This window comes from Anser brachyrhynchus (genome assembly GCF_964034855.1).
Source record: "Anser brachyrhynchus genome assembly, chromosome: 9".
Taxonomy (NCBI): domain Eukaryota; kingdom Metazoa; phylum Chordata; class Aves; order Anseriformes; family Anatidae; genus Anser; species Anser brachyrhynchus.
Window position 1 is genome coordinate 2,152,140 of NC_137703.1, and position 19,770 is coordinate 2,171,909.

At 42.3% G+C, this 19,770-nt stretch overlaps 1 protein-coding gene across 2 annotated transcripts; it reads left to right on the forward strand.

The window, feature by feature from the left end:
• Positions 1-6,590: 6,590 nt before the first annotated feature.
• On the forward strand, positions 6,591-19,128 carry MFSD1 (major facilitator superfamily domain containing 1). Of its 2 annotated transcripts, XM_080603933.1 has the most exons (17): positions 6,591-6,762; positions 6,888-6,940; positions 7,401-7,513; positions 7,848-7,890; positions 8,191-8,258; positions 9,035-9,143; positions 9,338-9,440; positions 10,177-10,275; positions 10,902-11,013; positions 11,851-11,907; positions 12,396-12,552; positions 13,073-13,170; positions 13,479-13,591; positions 14,102-14,149; positions 14,876-14,936; positions 17,286-17,400; positions 17,654-19,128. In XM_080603933.1, the coding sequence occupies exons 1-17, from the start codon at positions 6,627-6,629 to the stop codon at positions 17,711-17,713; spliced, it is 1,545 nt and encodes a 514-aa protein (XP_080460059.1). In that variant the 5' UTR covers positions 6,591-6,626; the 3' UTR covers positions 17,714-19,128. The 2 variants fall into 2 exon arrangements, with proteins under 2 accessions (XP_080460059.1, XP_080460060.1); XM_080603934.1 differs by lacking the exons at positions 17,286-17,400; positions 17,654-19,128 and adding an exon at positions 16,282-17,101.
• Positions 19,129-19,770: the final 642 nt, after the last annotated feature.

Below are 19,770 nucleotides of genomic sequence, written 5' to 3' on the forward strand. Positions count from 1 at the left end.
TACACTATGGCACCTGCTAGAAGTGTTGCAGCTGGAAGAAGAACTCATGTAAGTGCTGGGGCACTGGAGCAAAGGGAAGCAACCACCAGTCAGGAAAGTAGGAATTGCTAGCGGGATTTCTCCTAGGATAACAACAGCTGGATAAGCTCGTGTATAGAGCCGGGCACTGCTTATCAGGGTGTTGTCAGGAAAGAGCCCTCACTGCGAAGCAGGCTGTACCTAGATAAATAGATCCCAAGTGGGAGGTTGCACAGGGGAAGAGACGTTCCAGACAAACAGCCTTGCAGCTCCAAAATGGAAAGCAGCTCCTTGGGTTTGGGGCCTAGCGGAGATGGTGAGAAGCAAATTGCGTAAAGGCGAAATGAAATGTTCACTGAAATGGGGAAGGGAAGCAAGCCGCAGGGTCAGGCGTACCAACAAGGAACGAATCCCAGAGTTCAGAAGATGATGGAGCCGCGGGGTAAAGCTGTGTGCTCAGGAAGTTCGGCTCGGCGCTGGGCTGCTGTCTGGGGAGAGGAGGAAAAAACCACCTTGCCCTTGGCTTGGAAACTCTCCAGAAAAGTTCAATAACTTGAGGGCAGAGGAAATGCCTGACGAGGAACAGCTTGATGTGCATAAAATACTCGGCCTCGGTGGGGGGTGGGGGACGGGGGACAAGGCAGGGGACGGGGGGCTGAAAGGAGATCTGTATTTGGAGTACGAGTAACTAAGGGAGATTGGTAACTGAAGGCCTTGGTTTGGAAATCACGAGGATTTATGCTGCAGTTTTAGAATGGGTTCTTGCTGGTTACTTCGCCTGTGTCATAGCCTGCTGCCCAAGTTACCGGGCAGTGGTACTGGTATACATCCACTGAAGAGTGCTGCCTGTGTGGTGAACCGTGCACATCGCACATCCACAGGCCTACGAAGGGCAGACGGGAAGGCCTGCAACGGAGTCAGCGGGAACCAGCTTCTTCCTCCTGCCACTTCTGTTACCCTAAATGCTTGTGTTTCCAAAAAACGAGTGGTCGAGCCCCGGCGACAGAGAGCCTTTACGCTGCTTTCTGCTGCTCTGTGGCCCGCGGCAGTGACCGCTGTCCCTGGCAGGGGTGCGGACTTCCTCCAGCCCCGGGCGGCCGGGCAGAGCGCGGTGGCGGTGTGTTGCACTACCCTTTGAGCGTTTCAGTCAACATCAGAGCTTCCTTCCTAAGCTGCTGGGCTTAGTTATAAAACATTTAGTGTCCATCCTGTTAAAAGAAAGAGTATGCTTCTCAAAAAAAGTTTAAATGTTGTGAGAACGCCTCGTCTCACTGACGGAGCATCCGATAAACGCTGTGGTTCAGCGTTTGTGTTAGAGCGCTTCACAGGCATCTCTGCTCGTTTCAACCAACTAACCAGATTTTTCAGGGTTAGCACTGTTAACATACGTTGAGCAAAGTCGAAGTGTTATCTAGTAATTCAGGCATAGTCCTTGAAACCAAAATTCATATTTCCCTCCCCAGCTCTGGACGCTATTTGGCTCTAGCTGCATATGGGTGTGCTAAGCAGCCTCTGATGCACTGTTTTTTTTTGGCTTTGTTTCTTGCCATCCACCTTGGTTAAAGTATCCAGACAGTAATACTAAAGGAAAGCCCACTCGAAGTGCTGAAGAAGCTGCACGTTGTGAATGACTGCTCTTACGCTCTCACTGCAGGCTTTTTTCTTATGCATTACCTGAGCAGATTTTGCTATGAGAGGTATGGCCTGATAGCCACTTCCCTTAGGGAATGTATAGGGGCTTTAAATGATTTGGGGAAATCTAAAGAGCACTTTTTCTTGACGATCTTAGAAAAAAGAGCAATAAACCCGCGACATTCGGTTCTGTGGTCTGTTGTCTGACTCAGCTGAGCCCCTTCGGCTGAGAGGGGAGGAGGTGTTTGCTTTGGCAGAGTCGCTTTCTGAGCTTCAGGAGGTTTCCTCGGCCAAGATCTTTGGTCTCACGTAGATTTATGGTGCAAAAATGCTTCCTCAGCCTTTTTTCAGCTTTCTCTGATGTAAAATAGTTTACAGAAATTAGACACATCTTAAGGAGATTGCATGTAAGTCCAATAGCACTTGGGTGAGACAGGAAGAGCACAGGACGCAGCGAGCTTTATAATAACACATCCCTTACCACAGGAGGTGATTAAAAAATGTTTGTGTGCCTGTGTACGACAGATCTTTCGTAAGAGGTTGCTAGTGCAAAGCGGAGGCAAAGCGCAAGATTTTTCTTTCAAAGAATGGCCAATAGGCTAACGATGGTGAGGTAAATTTAATCATGTTAAATACACTTCCTGCGTCTTCGCAATTTTGTCGTATTCTGAAGCATTTTTGCTGAGGACAGTAATAACTTAGAAGAACCAAACTGTGAAAGCTAATCGTTGCTTCACGTGGGTATTTACTATCCAGAGTGTTCAGTGAACTTGATTGATCTGGGAAATGCAAAAAGGTGAGGCCAGAAGCACAAGGATTTTATAGCATCTATAAAGTACTGTACACAGTTTTTGCTCAATTTTATGCTGTTAAACTAAACATTTGGTATCATATGGCACTTTAAGTACTTTGATTTATGGTAAGACAGAAATTGCATCTGTAATAAACATTCTAAAGTATGAGGTTAAGAGTAATCCACTGTATTTATTTGTGGCATAAAGTCTCACCAGCAATGCCTTTAAGAATCATCTCAGGCTTAACTCACACTGCACGTTACAGCCACACCGCGCTCCAGCTCCAGCAAGGTCACATCCAAGGTGAAGACTGAAGTGAATGGGAAGAAAGGGGTGGCATGGCAAACATTTTGTAATAGCTAGTGGAAAAACACTCTTTTTCTCCAGTTAAATATTCCAGATACATTAATGTAATTTCTTACTCTGCTATAAAGGGCTCTGTGTTATACCTAACAAGACAAAGTACAAATCCAGTCTTGTCTAATACGAAAACATTTAAGCACACAGACATGAAAATAACCTGAAAAACCCACTGACATCTTTGAAAATAAATACCATAAAATTAAATGTGTTTCAGGTTTACAAAAATTCCCTCAAGGATGAATGAAAGCACAGAAACCCATTGTTGTACTAGAGCCTGCCAGGGCCGTGTTCCACGGGAAGAATCTTCCCACCATTAAATTTACTATTTTGGTATTGAATCAATTATATTCGGTGGATCCTGTTTACGAATAACAAATTAAGTAATAATTTTAAATGATTTAGGTAGCTTTTAAAGTAGCTTATCTTAAACCTTGCATCTTTGCATATTTTTGTATGCTAGTAATAGAATGGGAGAGTGGCAATATTGCAATTGGTATTGTAAGGGATGAATGACAAAGGCTTCGTTGGCTTTAACTCCCCTGCACCTTTTTCATAGGAAACCACAGAATAATTGAATTCAGATAGATCCCTTGTGTCCAAAAGCAGGCAGAACAGAGGACAAGAAAAAGCAAGCCACGTTATGAAATCATGAAGTTTTCAGGATAACACAGCTTAAATAAAAAAGACAAATCCAGGATGCCTTTGTATAAATAATAAAATTAGAGAAAGATTTGACCTTTGACGTGATATGTTCTGAAATAGCCTTCTGTCTCACTGTTTTAACAGGAAAAGGAGGGATATGTTGCTGTCTTTCTGTGTTTCCGTTACCTATGGGATCAGCAGTGGCATACTGAATTTCTTACGATAAGGAGACTGTAATGTTACGGAGAGCTGTATAAACTAAAATGGGACAAAAACATGGGAAACCAGTAAAATCCTACTGCTCGGTTAGCAGAAAGTCATGATGATGTTCTTCGCTGAGTACTCACTTTTCCAGGAATACTTTGTCATCATACTTGGCAGAGGCAATTGCCACGGTTGTCAGAAGCTCTTAAAAACACTTTTGCAGAGTGTATTTTTTGGTCTGTAGCATACAAAACACTGCAACAAAGAACCCGGGAAGAAATCCTGATCTGCAGCCAGCTTTAAAGACTGCAGAATATTTGTGTGCTTGTTGATTGATTAATCAAAGTCAGACAAACAAGAGCTGTGGTGAGGATATCTGCAGAGCCTCTGAAAGCTTTTCACTTCTGTTCTTCACATTGACGTACACAGCTGAATCCAGGCCGTAATATCATCATCCTAAATCACAAATTGCACTTTAATATGTTTACTTGCTTTGTGTTTTTGCCTGTTGCTTTGGTTATGGGGCTGGAGAGTCTTTTTGAGACTTAGAAAATACAGTCTGTTTTTCTAGATCTTCCTCTGGATATCCTTGGTGATAAAACTGATCAATAGTTACAGGAGAGTTTCTGTTGGATCCTTTAGTCAGGGTGCTGGTATCATGTCACTGCCCATGAGTTACAGAATCATAGAATGGGTTGGCTTGGAAGGGACCTTAAAGTTGAATTCCAACCCTGCTGCCACAGGCAGGGACACTTTCTACTACGCATTGTACCTTGGGTTGATTCGATATTGATGTAAGAGTATTATAGTTTAAAAAACAAAATCACACAACAATGATAAAATATTAAAATGGCACCTTTGTGTGTGTGTTGGTTGCCTCTTTCATCTTTAATCATCACTTCTATTTACTTGTGCCTTCTGAACCAACATTTTAAAATAGTTACGGGGAAAATGGCAATGTATTTTTTGATGGTAATATTCTGGCTCTTTACAGATTTTTTTTTTTTAAGTTTAACTTTGTAGGGTACATCAGCTTTGAATTGGTGTCCATCATTTTGCGGAATAGACTGTGCAGTTCGTTTAATATTTCTGAGAGTTTTCTTCCTTGACCAACACTATAATGTCTCAGAAATTCCTGTGGTTAAGATTATGCTCTAAATGGGGCAGAAGGTCTCGGGGAAGCAGCCACGAGCCATAACGAAGTTGGTTCTGTTGATTCTGGCTCTGTACTTCACGATCAGCGTGGCTGGGGCTCCCTTGCTCGTCTCTGGCAACGGGTCCAGCTGTCTCCTGAGGTTTCTCGGCATTTTCTTTCTGAGAATCGTGGTGGGAGGGCAGTTTGGGAATTTCAGACTTTTGCAACATCCATGTTTGCGTTCTGGAGGGAAACTAGAGTGTGAGAATGACCGAAAACGTATTTTCTGTGGATCAGAGAGAGCAAGAAAAGTACTGGGTGACATGACATCGGACTCCTCGAATAATGGGGATAGTTAGATAGGAAATAATATTTTTGTTTTGTTTTGTTTTTCTTCCATACACAGACTTTCACTAGATATAACTTTGCTGCCCAAAGTTATCCCTTTTATGCTTGTATAGGACCGACCTGCAGCTAACTATGCCCCCCGAAAGCTCATGGCAGTCCGTGTGGCCGCGCGTTGCCCTCCAGCTCCCTCCAGCGGCCCTGAAATCGGGTTTGCTGGATGACGCTTTTGCAACGAGGCCGTGCAGGTCAAGACCAGGTTTTCAAGAGCAAGCTGAAAGAGCTGCACTAATTTCGAGTAATCTAGACTAGTTTAGGGTGGCTGAAAATGTGACACAGTAATTTCTCTTTTCTGGGAAGACAGGCATTCGATAACATAGCTGTCTTTTGGCAGATGTGTAGCTTTTAGAAGACACACTTTGAGTGAAACGTAAGCAATTTACTGCCAATAGTATTCTGCAGTAGATGCACTACAAGCACGCTATACCAATGTGCTTTGAAAACTTTAGATTTTCCTGAATGGTTACTGATCAAATTAACGACAGAGCAGATGGAAAGTGGGCCTCAGCTCAGAGCAGGCCAGGCAAAATGCAACAAACGTGCATGCTGTTGATTTGCTTACTGTAGGCCTGCCATTGAAACCCCTTTAAATAGCAAGGGGACTATGTATATGCAAAAAACTGAAAAGTCCTTCCAAGACTGTGCCTAAGACACAGTTTTATCATTGCTGAGATATCAGGGACTTTTTATACAGCCGACATCCTGCTGCGTTTTGTGCAGGTGACTTTTCTGATGTTCTCACATGAACCATTACCGTACAGGTTCGCTGCACGGCCCTGTCCAGCGGCATGAGTGACCCAGGACTGAATACCCAGCAGAGGGGTAATACACAGTGTGAGGAAACACACTGGAAAAGGTGGAAAAATAAAGAGGGGCTCAGAGAAGTTGTGAATTTAATGAGAGATATTCCTCTCTGTCTCTTCGCACAAGTGACAGGCAACAGGACAAGAGGAAATGGCCTCAGGTTGTGCCAGGGGAGCCTGAGGTTGGATATTAGGAAAATATTGTTTGCTGGAAGGTTTCTGACGGGTTTTAAGCGGCTGCCCAGGAAGCAGTCAGTCACCACCCCTGGAGGTATTTAAGAGACCTGTAGGTGCAGTGCTTAGGGGCACGGTTTAGCGGTAGACATGGCTGCGCTAGGTTAACACTGGGACTTGATGACCTTAAGAGGCCATCCCAGCCAGCAGGCTGTGTGGGCACATCTGTGAGTTCATCCTGAAGCAGTGCCCGGGGGTCGCCACCCCCGTCCCCGCGCCCCGTGTGAGGCGCGGCTCCCGCCCCTCAGCCCCCTGAGGCGACCTGGCGCAGGCCGCGCGGGCCCCGCCCGTTGCCACGGCAACCGCCCGCGGCGCCTCGCGGGGCCGCTCACGTGACGCCCGCGGGGAGGAGGGGGGTGCGATCACGTGGCGGGGCGGCCACGTGACGGCGGCGCGATGGCGGACGAGGAGCGGGCGCTGCTGGGCTCCGAGGGCGGCTCGGGGGGGGCCGCCCGCCGCCTGCCCGCCTGCCACCCGCGGCGTCTGGCGCACCGCCTGCTCGTCCTGGCGCTCATGTGCTTCCTGGGCTTCGGTGCGGGGCTGGGCGGGAGGGGGGGCAGCCCCCGGGCAGGGCCGGGCCGGGCCGGGCCGGGTCAGGGCCTCCCCCCCCCTGAGGCGTTCCCCCCCCCTGAGGTCTCCCTCCCCTTCTCCCCGCAGGCAGCTACTTCTGCTACGACAACCCGGCCGCCCTGCAGACGCAGGTCCAGGCGGTGAGTCCTGCCCTCAGGGGAGGGCTGGGGGCTGTGTGGGGCCCGGGTGCCCGCCGGGCTGGTGCTCCGTGGGGTGCTGCTTGGGGGGGGGGGGCTGCCGGGTGTGTGGTGAGGCTGGGTATGGGGGGGGGGGGGGGAGTTAAAATAGCAGTGCTGAGCCCGACAGAGGTGCTGGCAGCGTTCATTTACCACGTTCTGGTTGAGAGGAGGTGGGTGGTTCTCTTTTAGATGCCCCCGAGAACATCTTAGTCTCTATGCGGTAAAACAGCGTGCGTCAGTTCATCCTAAAACGTCCCATTTCCAGCAGAAATCTTCACCAAACCTCCTCTTGCACTTTCTGATCAGAAAGCGTGCTTATTTCTAAGTACTCCTACATAGATGCTTATCCCATGACTTTGTAGTTACCTTAAAAGCAAATTATTTACTTACCTATTTTCTATTTCTCCTCCTGTTCCTGTAGGATATGAAGGTGAACACAGCTCAGTTCATGGCGCTCTATGCCTGGTATTCCTGGCCCAACGTGGTTCTTTGCTTCTTTGGAGGCTTTCTGATAGACAGAGTATTTGGAATACGGTAGGTGTGGTCCTGCTGTCGTTGGCGTTTAGCGGATGGTAGAGTTAAAGTGCACGTGGAGTTCAACACAGCATAGTTTTTTCTTTTTTTTCACACCACCTAGGAACTTCCACTGGTACAACCAGTTTTTGTTCCTTTTATGTCTTCAGTAAAGTAGCTTTAAAAATGCCAGTCTGTATCTTTTTAACGAAATTGTCAAGCTATAACATTTATTACAGAGAATCTTTATTGGACGTCAACCTCCCCTTTTTCCTTGCTGTAGGTCTAATATTGTGTTTTACAGGGGGGAAAAAGAATCTAGCTGTTCATTAAGTTGTTTTATTTTTTCTTACAGGTTGGGCACTATAATATTTAGCATCTTTGTTTGCGTTGGGCAGGTAAGTGCAAATGAGAGGGCGAAGGATGATACCAGAAGCATCTCTGCTGCGAGTGGGATGGAGAAAAAAGCTTGGATGGCTCCACTGATAGTAGCGTGTATTCAGGGTGGGTCAGGCTGGATTTTGTGTAGCCAGCAGGATAATGCATAAGGCAGAGGAGTAAAATGGGAAGAGCAGGAAGTGGATGTGAAACAGTTCTTTAGGTCCAGAAAGGGAAAATCATCTTGCTTTGGGATGGTTCTAGTTTGTTCCGTGCTCCAAATCTGAGATGATAATTTTTCTTAAATGTTTGTTCGACAGGTGATCTTTGCCTTGGGAGCACTGCTTAATGCTTTTTGGCTGATGGAAGCAGGCAGATTGGTATTTGGGTAAGTCTAGAAGAGCGTGCTATGTGCCCTATCATGTAGGATCAGCCTTCTGTGTCCTAGAAGGCTGCTGCTGTGTTTGCGCTCTGACAAAATTGTTGGGTGTTGAGGCATCTTTGAAGCTGAGGCGTGCAAAAAGCTTCAGTCGTGTTCCCATTCTAATGTAAAATTAGAAAATAAGTAGAACTTCTCGGTTGTTCTCTGTTTGGAAAGTCTGCCTGCTGATTTCAGAAGTTACGAAACTCCCCAAATAAAGACTTGGCGCTCAGTAGTCTGACAAAACTGGGTTAGTCTTTCTCTAATTTTTACTTTCTGGAATAAAGGGAATTCTTAGCAACGACAAATACAACAGGGCTGCTGTAGTGGGAAAAAAGAGAGCAAATGTCAGATTGCCTCCTAGTTTTGAATGTTCCACAGAACGAAAATGTTAGAAAATCTGACCAGCTCTGCTGGGGGTGGGCAATCGGCTTTGGGTTCTGATAAGATGCTGCTTTCGGTGTCGTTGGGGTCAGCAGCTGTGCCGCTTGGTTCTTTAATATTTCTACCTCCAGAAACGAGAAGCTGCTACTCATCAACTCGACTTCCATAAATGACCAAAGACAATTCTTACCTGAATCATGTCTTTAAGGCTTCTGTTGCCTCGTCTATTTGCATTAGATTTGCCTGTTCATAGGGAAATTACTCTGAAATACTGTCACGCTGGTATTGATAGCAAGTGATGGGCTGTTTCTTGTTACTTCCCACGTTAACATGTTTTGTTTTGTGCCTTCCTTTTTTAGAATAGGTGGCGAATCCTTAGCGGTGGCCCAGAACACGTATGCAGTCAGTTGGTTTAAAGGCAAAGAGCTAAATCTCGTGTTTGGATTACAACTAAGCATGGCCAGAATTGTAAGTTCAAAGCTGTGTAGCTTTAATCCATGGACTTTAACGGGCGTGGCTTGTCTGTGTTGCTGGTGCCTTTTATTCCCGGTGTAGTTTTATCTGTCTCTAACCACTGTTCAGTAAGCAGTTTGACTAATGTTGCTTTTGAATTCGTATTATTGTGGAAGACATCATTCTTTACGTAAGTCTGTTCTGCCTAGGGGAGCACAGTGAACATGAATATCATGGGATGGATATACTCCAGAGTTCAACATCTTCTGGGGCACAGTGGTCACAGCACTCTTGGGCTAACTCTCATGATAGGTTCGTAATCTTGATGTCACTTGATGTTTTGGGTTTCTGGATTTGAGCAGTACGCATATGCATTACTGATTTCCTGCTGACTAGGAAGTATGAAAGAGGCATTTGGGACTGGGAAGAGCGATTCAAATAGTGTTTGTATCAGTGCTCAGTGCCGTGCTTCTGCAGAGCGTATGATTGCTGCTTCTGATAAAAAGCTGTGTGATTTTTCTGGCCGCAGAACTCAATTTTGTGTCTTACAGCAATGAAACGTTCAATGTACTCTGAGTAAAGGGCAGGCTTTGAAAAAAAAATTCTGAAGGGCATCACATCACAGATTGTGTGTAGCTGCCTGATGTGTAAAAGTGGAATTTCAGCTCCCTTTGGATCGGCGTTCCTTTTCTTCAGAGCCATGTGTGTTAGTGTTAACGCCTTGGTGGTGTTAACGAGGCCTCGGCTTTGGTTCTGTTATTGCAAGGCGCAGATAAGGACTTCAGCTGTACTGAGTGGGAGCGGTGGTAATATTTGTAGAATAAATATAGTTGGTGTTTGTACTGCAGTTCCGAACAGGTGCCTCATCTGGTAGACTTCAATACTTACACCTTATTCTGAGCTGTACAGCTTGTTGAGTCTTGTATGTAAACTGGTGTTACCCTGACTGAGTTTGCATTAGATATGTGAAGATACGTTACCCTGTGTGTCTAAAAGCCGAATTACTGCTTGGTTCAATAGCTAACCGTGTCGCGTTACCCTCTTGCAGGTGGCATAACGTGTCTCTTTTCACTGGGTTGCGCGCTAATCCTTGCTTATCTGGACAAGAGAGCAGAGAAACTCCTTTGTAAAGAGCAAGGGAAAACGGGTGAGTGGTGCAGGTAAACGTGCCTTGGACTTGATTCTTTCGTTCTAGAGCAGATCGTTCCGCTTGCTCAATGCTTTATTTATGGAGCTTGTGGAGAACCTTCCAGTTCACACCAGGCTGGACAGTGCTGTTGCCAGCAGGACTCTGTTTTGTTGAAATCAGTCTTATTTCCTTCAGTGGGTGTGCAGAAACGTGCAGCTCTTTTCCACCAGCGTGGTGTTTTAAGTTTTCCATGTGGGAGAACTTAGAAAGTAAACAAAACTTGAGAACCAAGTGTGAGTATATAACGTGACGTTTCAGGCACTAATTTCACAAGCTGATCAAACTGTTCTTTCAGGGAAGTATTTATATTTAATTCTACTGCACAAGACAGCTTTAAAAAAACTTTGGAGAACTTGTACATCCGGCTTAATGTAGGACATAGTTCTCCGCTTTGGTGCTGTTGATCTAGGACCTGTATTCTTAGCTTGTGCTCACCGTGTGAACTTTATACAAGAACGTAGATAGTGGCAGGATTATAATACTGCAGTAGTGACTCTCGGTCACCTTAATGTTTATTCAGTGTGGATGAATTTCAGATACGTTTGTGCTGACTGAAACAATATTGTCTTTTGCCTCCATTCCAGGTGAAGTGATTAAGCTAACTGATGTGAAGGACTTCTCTTTGTCACTGTGGCTTATATTTTTAATCTGTGTCTGTTACTATGGAGCGGTCTTTCCTTTCATCGGACTTGGCAAGTAAGCACCTTGCATAATGCAGCTCTTTTTCCCCTTGAGTTTGGCCAGGGTTTCACTACTTGTAATGTGGTTAACAAGGTAGGAGGTGCGGCTAATGTTTAAAAAATGCAGATGGCTACAGAACGACTGGTCCCCTAGTAAGTCTGTGCTGCACACAACTCTCACCCTTCCCTTATCTGCTGAGCTTTGTGGGAAATAGCATTCGTTTGTGTAGGTGAGTTGTCAGAACTCAAAAGCTTAACACGTGTTCCCTTGCCAGATTAAAACTCTATTTAGATCTGAAGCATGACACCAAGATTTGTTGCAGAAAGTTGTGGACAGTTGTCATATAGAATTCCTCCAATGCTCATTCACCGTCGATTCTGAGGTGGGGGCTTAAACATAGAGCTTCAGTCCAAAGCTGTAACTTTTGCTGCTAATTTTAATATATCAAGCTGAAGCTTGAAGCATTTGTGTGCAGATTTTTTTTTTCCGTGTGACTTGATGTAAGAACTCAATCAGATTTTGAATACAATTAGAAACAGACCTTGTGAGCTTCATGAGTGTTTTATGTTGTAAAGTGGAGATTTTGAGATTACTTGAGATGTTTTAACAGCCAGCAATGTAGGTGCCTATTTTTCACTTGTGCATGTGTTCCAAAACCTCTTATTGCTAATGTCTCACTACCATGTTATATATTGGTTATGTATTTTTAATGTTTTCTGCAAAATGCAATGTAAATAGTCCTTTGACAAAAATCTTGAGACTCTTAATAGTCTTCTAAATGAGATCTCTTTTGGGGTGTTTGATAATTATTCATGTATGCATCATTCTAAGCTTGTACTTCTTTATTTCTAGGGTTTTCTTTATTGAGAAATTCCAATTTTCGTCTCAAGAAGCAAGTGCAATTGACAGGTATATTTTGGTTAGTTTAATGAGTAGATGTCCTACTGTTGTGCTTTAGGTGTATATATGTATCTGTATTTTGCTTCAGTGGATAGGTAGAGTTGACATGGGCTGAGGAATAGTTGGGAGACATCTGCTTAAGTAAAGATGTCTTTAGATATGCTGGTTGAGGGATCTGAAAGAAAAAGCTCTATCTGAAGGGAATTACTGTGGAATTTGGTGATTCCCTTCAGAGTTGATGGAAACAGTTTAATAGCAATGCTAAATAAATTTTCCTTGTTTGAAGATGAATTTTGGATCTGGCAAAATGGAAAACACTAGATGGTGTGTGATTCCAAAAGCTCTAAGTACGTTGCTGTTTCCTTCTTGGATGATGAATGTTTTCATGTCCTCAGACGTTTGGGGAATTTTGAGTTCTGGAATCTCTTTTTCTTTGTGTGCGTGGTTTTTATGGCTTCAAGTTACAAGGGAAATTCTCTTTTTTCACTCTTTTGTAGCATTGTGTATATTATATCGGCACCCATGTCCCCTGTCTTTGGACTCCTGGTGGATAAAATTGGAAAGAATATCATATGGGTTCTATGTGCGGTGATAACTACGCTTGCTTCTCATATTATGTTGGCGTTCACCTTCTGGAACCCCTGGATAGCAATGGTAACCAGTGTCTCAAAGAGACTTTGATAGCTAAATCTGACAAAATAAGAAATTTTGCTGCTGATGAATTATTCTGCATGTTTCCTGTCTTCTGACTACGTAGATAGCTTCATAACTACACCAACATAACAAGGGAAAATTTAAATAGGTTTTAAGACTATTAATATCATAATTAAGCCACTTTTAATGGTTTTAAACTGTCTCTAGTGTGCTATATTTGATAGCTGTAAACTTGAAAAAAAGTTTTTGTTGTGAATTTCCTCTTCCTAGTGCCTGAGAAATAGATTACAAAATTAGGCTTACAAATTTTAAAGCTCTGCCCACCAGTGTTTCCACTTCTGGAAAAAGTTCTCTCTCCTTCTAAATATGCATATTTATTTAGAAGAGCATAGCAAAAACACCTTACTTTTGCTCTTCTTTTCTGTTTTTGGAGAAGGGGAAAACTAATACATTCATTTATTAGAACCTTATAGCAAAAACACATTTCATCCAGCATCTTGTCGCTTATTTATTTCACCAGAGTTTACTAGGAGTGGCCTACTCCTTGCTTGCCTGTGCCCTGTGGCCCATGGTGGCCTTTGTTGTTCCAGAACATCAGCTGGGAACTGCTTATGGCTTGTAAGTACTGAGATCTGTCGTCTTATGCTGCTCTACAGTGATGATGTCCCTGTACTGTGGAACCACTTAATAATACGAAGTAGTTGTAACAAGTCAAAGGTTGGTGGTTCTGTTCAAGTTCAGTCTGGGAAGAAGTCTCCTGTAGTTTCAGCGTGTGGTTGCAGCAGATGCACAGTAACTTCTGCAAAAACAGAGTCGTGACTCTGCCTAACATATGGAGAGAAGTTAATCTTATCGTTCGATAAAAATAAAATATTGATTGTTCTTGAAAAAGCTTCTACACAGCGGTAATCCTTTGTTTGTGTTAGCATGCAGTCTATCCAGAATCTTGGTCTGGCGATTATTTCTATAGCAGCTGGGATGATTCTGGACACAAGAGGATACTTGTTTCTTGAGGTCTTCTTCAGTGCTTGTGTTTGCTGTAAGTAGTGAAAACACTGAAAATAGATTCTGTACGTTGAGGAGGCTTTGGCTTCTCTAAATATTTCCTGTAACACGCTAGTGACTCCTTTGTGTCCGTGCAGTTGGATAGACGTCTTCAGCTGAAGCAATGTTGAAAGAAACTGATACCTAGTGAAGTACTGTGTGTTTTTTTCTGAAGTGACTTAGTGTGAGTAGTGTGGATGTTTGGAAAAAGTGCAGAGTGAGTGAAAGGGTAGGTGAATGATGCTCTTAAAGGCTGTGTTTATATCAGGGGTCTCTATTAATATGGAAAAAAAAAAAACCTTAAACTTTCTCTGAGTTACCGTGCTGCTTGTGAGCATAGTGGAATTTTCAAAAGTGATAGAAATGCTGCTGGCAAAAAGCTCCCTTTTTGTTACAATTGTCATGAAAAAAATCTTAATTGTTTCTCAGTGGGATGTTAAAGCTGCTTTTATGTTACTGTGGTAAACTTTCTGTCAGCTAAAACTGTTTTTTATTTTATTTTTAGTGTCACTGATAGCTGTAGTCATGCTGTATTTTGTGAATCATCTCACAGGTAAGTGCTTTTAGTGTCTCTTGATGTTTGTTTTCAATCATAATTCATCAAGTTACTAAGACAAACTGTTTACAGTTGGTGGTGTACAGCTGGGCGTCAGATGCTATAGCACATGGATTTGGTGCTGTCCCTTGGATGAGGCTTGTCCTCATCAAATGTTTTTCCTTGGTGCTGTAGCGTGAACCTTGCTGTGATGTTAAAGCTGATCAGCAGGGTGAAGTACCTGCCCCTCCAGCTAACGTGAACAAATGTGTAGGATATTATGCAGATAAGCAGTTAAAGCTATTTTTATGTGTAAACTGCTTGATTGTATGTATCTGCAAATATAAAAACTTGGTAGACTTTCCTTCAAATAGCGTTCTTTCTCAGCTACTTCTTGAAGCAGTAACCACTGAAAGATCTGGAGGGGTTACCTTAGTTTGTTTCTTTCCAAGTTGCTTTCACTTTCTCTAATTTTATGGGGTAGTGTGATGAGTTGTAGAGAAACTTCGTTGTTACTCAGCAAAAACCTGAGTCAGGCTTGAGAGCTTAGTGTAGTTCCTGATTTTGCTTGCTTATATGATTATGAGGAAGTTGCTTTCTTCTATTTACATCAGTTTTTATAAAATGAGTGATCTCTTCTGTCAAATGCTGTGAGAATTTCTGTAATGAGGTATGCTATCAAAGATACAGAATTTGAAGCTTTAAAAATTGATGTTTTCTAAGTAGATTTGTCATCTATTGCAGGTGGTGATCTTAACTGGTCTGCAAGGAAAAGGGAAAAGCTGCAAAAAGTAGCTGCAACCGAGTAAGTATAAAGAACAGCGTCCTTACAAAATGTTGAACCTGAAGTAATTGGGTAGATTACTGGCAGACCTACAAAAGACTAAGTTCAGACATTTGTATTGAAAGTCACTTTCTTTCCTTCGAGGTAGTAGGATTTCATACTCTTGCCTCCTGTGAATAATTAGAGGAAGTAACAATGAACCAGGTCTCCCTTCCTGGCACTCCTGCTTACTATTTCTCCTCATTAAATTCAGTAGCCTTCCAGCTCAGCGGAATAGAGGTGCATTTTTAAAAAGTTTGCATCATTTATTTCATAACGTGCTCTTTTACGTGGTGTGTTCCTGACTGAGTCAGCAACAAACATTACTTGGGTTTATTGTCAAGTGATGCATGGACTAATTTTTTTAAGAGTCACATTAAAAACCAGATTCCTCTTCAGAAGAAAGAGAGTCTGCACTCTGGTCCCTTCCCATTCAGCTTGCTCCTTGTGCTGTCTTATTTAGAAGTCTTAACTCAACATGTCTCTGAGAACTGTGGCTTGAGTTTAAATTGCACTGGTAATGTCAAGCTCAGTTTGTGGTCAGATCTGTGCCATAAATGCTGGCTGCAGTGAAAAGCTTTTCCATGACAAATGTTAATATGGAAGCCAGTCACAGCTTTCAGGATAACTTCTGTGGAATTTGAGCTGCTTACATATAAACAATGTGGAATTTCTCTGATACGTGTTTTGTTCTGACCTAATTCAGCTCAGTGAGTCCCTTCAGATCCTGCAGTTTGTTTGCACGTATTGTTGAAATGCTTTACCTTTTTTAATAGCTAACAACACTTTACCTGCAGATACTGTGCATCTCACAGCTTGTATCTAAGTTCTTTCCAGATAAATACCTTGATAATAAAGACACTTTACATATGTACTTTATGGACCTTTATAAAATTTTGCACATGATGATACTTAATATAGAAAAAAAAACACAAACAGCCTGTCAACAAAGTCTTGCCAGGTGACTTGTGGTGGCACGTAACATTGTCTTGATTGTTGTCCTGGTTTATGTTATATATCAGTCATGAGGAACACTGAAGGAAACAAAAGCTTTCCAGAGCTGGTGAGCAGGCAGACTTAATTGTGATGAGTATTGTCCTTGAGGCAAAACATCACAGCCATTTTTTAAAACAAATGAAAGAACAAAAGAACCTACATTGTGCTCGGGAGCAAAGGAGACCTGTGTCCAAACAGAGCCACTTTTCGGTCTGCCCTGACCACGTGCATAACACTGCCAGAATTTACTGTGAAAGATGTCTTAGAGTATGCTGTGCGATGTAGTGCCTTAGAGTTATATTTTCAGTAATTTTTACAATGTTTTTTGCAGAAAAGAAAGTTGATTAGCAAATATCATCCAGAAGTGGGGAGCATTTGATCAGCATCATGTCAACTTGAAGAATTTGTGTTGCTTAGTTTGGTGGTCAGCACTGGACAATAGTTCTTTTTCAAAAAACTAACGTTCTGGGAATTTTATAGGAAATGGCTAAGATTTATGCTTTGTAACCAGTTTTAACTAATGCCAACTTATCTCTTAACACTTGAACAAAATCGGTTTACAGTGTTTTACACTGTTTAAGCTGTGTCATTGGAGAGGGCACTCTGCAGCCCAGGACAAACACGTTCATCTTAAAATAAAGACTAGCATAAAGTGCCTGTGAACAGCACTGTACCATTTTGGTGTGGGTGGAGACTTCTTAACAGCATTTTTTGTACTGGAATAAGGTTCATTGCCTTCCTTAGAAGTGGGTCACTGTGAGCTTGGAAGTGGGTCACTGTTACTGCCTTTGTCACTGTCTTAATGCAAACCACTGTCTTAAGCTAAACATGTTCAGAGCTTTGTTCAGTCCTGTTTCCCTCTAAGATTGTGTAGGAAATGACTGACTGACGATGGTCTGGTCAAATATTGACTCTTTTGTAGGAGACTGCTATCAATTCTGAAGACTGCTGAGCAGTCTTTTACTTGCATTTTTGACAATTGATTCTTTTTGTATTGTAATCTTATATTTTAAGGAGTGAAGACCTGTTCAATAAAGGGTTATTAAATTGTTTTTACAAAAGCTCATTGAGCATGTTGTAATCTGTGAAAATCAAAAGATTTATCTTTCTACTGAAGTCTTGCAATCTAAATAAAAGGAAACTGCAGAAAATAGCCTCTCTCTTTCTTTACACTTAGTGTAATTCATTCACAGCTTTCTGTTAATTTAATATCCAAAATTCATCTACAAACATTAGAAGCATTTTTATTTGTAAGAAATAAAACCACCGTACACAAGATAGTTGCTGAGTTTGCACTCTTCAGTGCAAGTCTCTTAAATGAATTTTCTTTTCCAGAGCTGAAGAACAAGAGAGACTCAGACGTCAAAATGAAGATGACTTGGCTAAATTACGGCCAAAAGCTGATGACTTTAGTTTCAGGAATAAATACCTCTCCAAACTAGGCGCTCAGGTATTAGTAACCAAGTAGGGTTTTTAATAGTAATGAATAGAAGACTAAAATGGCTGTTTCAAAACCTCGGTTTATTGTTTCGAATAGCCAGCACATTAACCTCTGAGTAGAATGCTTAATGTATGCTTGTTCTCAGAAACAGTCTCACTGATGGTAGTTAAAAATGTAATGAGGAAAATGGAATTGAATCAGACCAAATAAGCTGAGGAGCGTGCCTCTCATGATGCATGTTTTTAATCTTATTTTTTTGCAGCTACCCGATAATTACTCTTCCTATTTATCGACAATGGCACACAGAAGCGTGTTGAAATAGCATCTTGCCCCACTTGCAAAAGCAGAAACACATTGAAGTTCCTGTACACACAACTTTGTTTCCAGTGCTGAGAACTAACGCTGCAGAAGCAGAATCATGCACCACATTTTTCTGCAAGCATAGACCCTATTTTTAAAGTATTTGGCTTAAGCTCCCCTCTGCACTTTGAGGTAAATAACACAGATACTGAGGAAGAATCACCTGGCTGTTTATTTGAACCCGTGAGCGTGTGCTACACCCTCCTAAAATACTCAGTGAGTAGCTCAACTCAATAGCTAAGACGTGATCTCCTCTCAGTATACAACCATGGCTGAAGCGTGGAAGCTTTGCTGTGGTAACCAAGTTGCTGTGAAATGAGTCGATGTAGTCATGGAATATTTAACTTCTCAAGTTGGACAGCTTTATTGCCGTATTGAAAACAATCTGTTTCATTTTTATTGTAGAAAATGTGAGGGAAGACTACCTTTTTTATTTTTGGTCTAAGCAAATATTTCTGAAGAAACTGAACTATACAATTCTAGTGCTTCTATTCAAAAAGTACTAGCCCTGGAATTTAATGTTAGATCACAGACTTAGCAATAACCTCATGTAAGTCATGATTAACGTGGAAATTGATGTATTTAAGAGGTTGCCACTGAAAACTGTGGAAAGAGTTAACTGAGTTTTGGCACTCTTGGAAAAATGTTCCATTTCATCATGAAAATTACGCTTTTTCTGTAATTTCTGTGGAAGGCTTGTTCCTGAACAGAGCTAGTTTCTAGTAACTCCTGCGGAGTGCTTTATCAGATCCTTTTGTTTTTGTTAACCATAAAGCCTCACTTATGTAATTGGACATAAGTTCTTACACTAAACTAATCGTACTCTAAAAGGGAAGAGCATCTGGCTTTCTTAAGCACCGGCTGCACCGAGCGAAGAGCTGCTATATGAGTAGATGATGAGGTGCACGGGGGTGAGTGAGCTTTTGGCTGACTTCAGGGAGTTCTTGAGTGCCCCAGTGCTTAAGAAATTTAGACAAGTTGCTTGACTGGAGAGAAAATATTTTGTTAGAATAAAAATGTTATATTTATATTACTTTGCCTGCAATAACTTAGCCCTTCTGCAACTCATTGTTTTAATTTTATTTTTTTTTTTAAGATATGACTAAGTGGAGATTTCTTTCATGTTCTTAAAAGGCTAACAGGTTTATGAAAGACTAAGCCAGGACTATTTTGATTAACAGTAATGTATTCTGAAGAACAATCAAGGAAAATAAAGTCGCAGATTGAGCTTACTTCTGAACCGGAGCAGTACGCTGACCTGTGAGAACTCTTACTGGTGCTTTCTGTGCTCCCTTAGAGAACCAAACACTATCATGGTTGATTTTTGTTTGTAGACTTGTGAATTATGGGTCTCTTTTAATAAAAGCTTTAAATGGATGTTGGCACTTGTATTGTTCTTAGTGTTCTGTGATGTGTTGTTGCCTTTGGAGGTAGTTGAGGTTTACTTTTTTTTTTTTTTTTTCAAACAAGCACAATTTCTGCTTTCCCCTGGGAAATACGTAGACGAAGCGTCTCTTTGAGGATCCAAAGGAAAAATGTCCCCCTGGTTCCCTTGCTGTTGGGTTGATGCATTTGTCCTTTTTGGGAAGGGAAGAAATTAGATAATTGTTCTTGTACTGCTCTTTCTCACTTCCTTCAGCTAGCTGCTTCTGCCCGTCACAGATCTCTGCTTCTGGGCTAATATTGGCATGTTGTGACGATAGACGGCTGTTCTGCCGTTACCCATGGATCAGCATTTCATGCAGGACAGTAATGGGGAACTTGGTGTCTTGTTGAAACTTTCAGTTCCTAAATTCTCTGTACTCTTGAGCATCTCGCTAAAGTACTGTGGTGCATTTCTGTATGTGGTGTAACATCGCTGTCAGCTCAGCGCCAAACAACCCAGCCTTTCCTTTCTGAGGGGTTTTCAGCTCAGTGATTAAGTGATTTTTTTATTTTTTTTTTCACCTCGCTTTTCCATTTGTGGCTGTGGAGCATGGGAGCTGTCTGGCTTTTGTTCCTTTGTCACCCGTTCCCCTG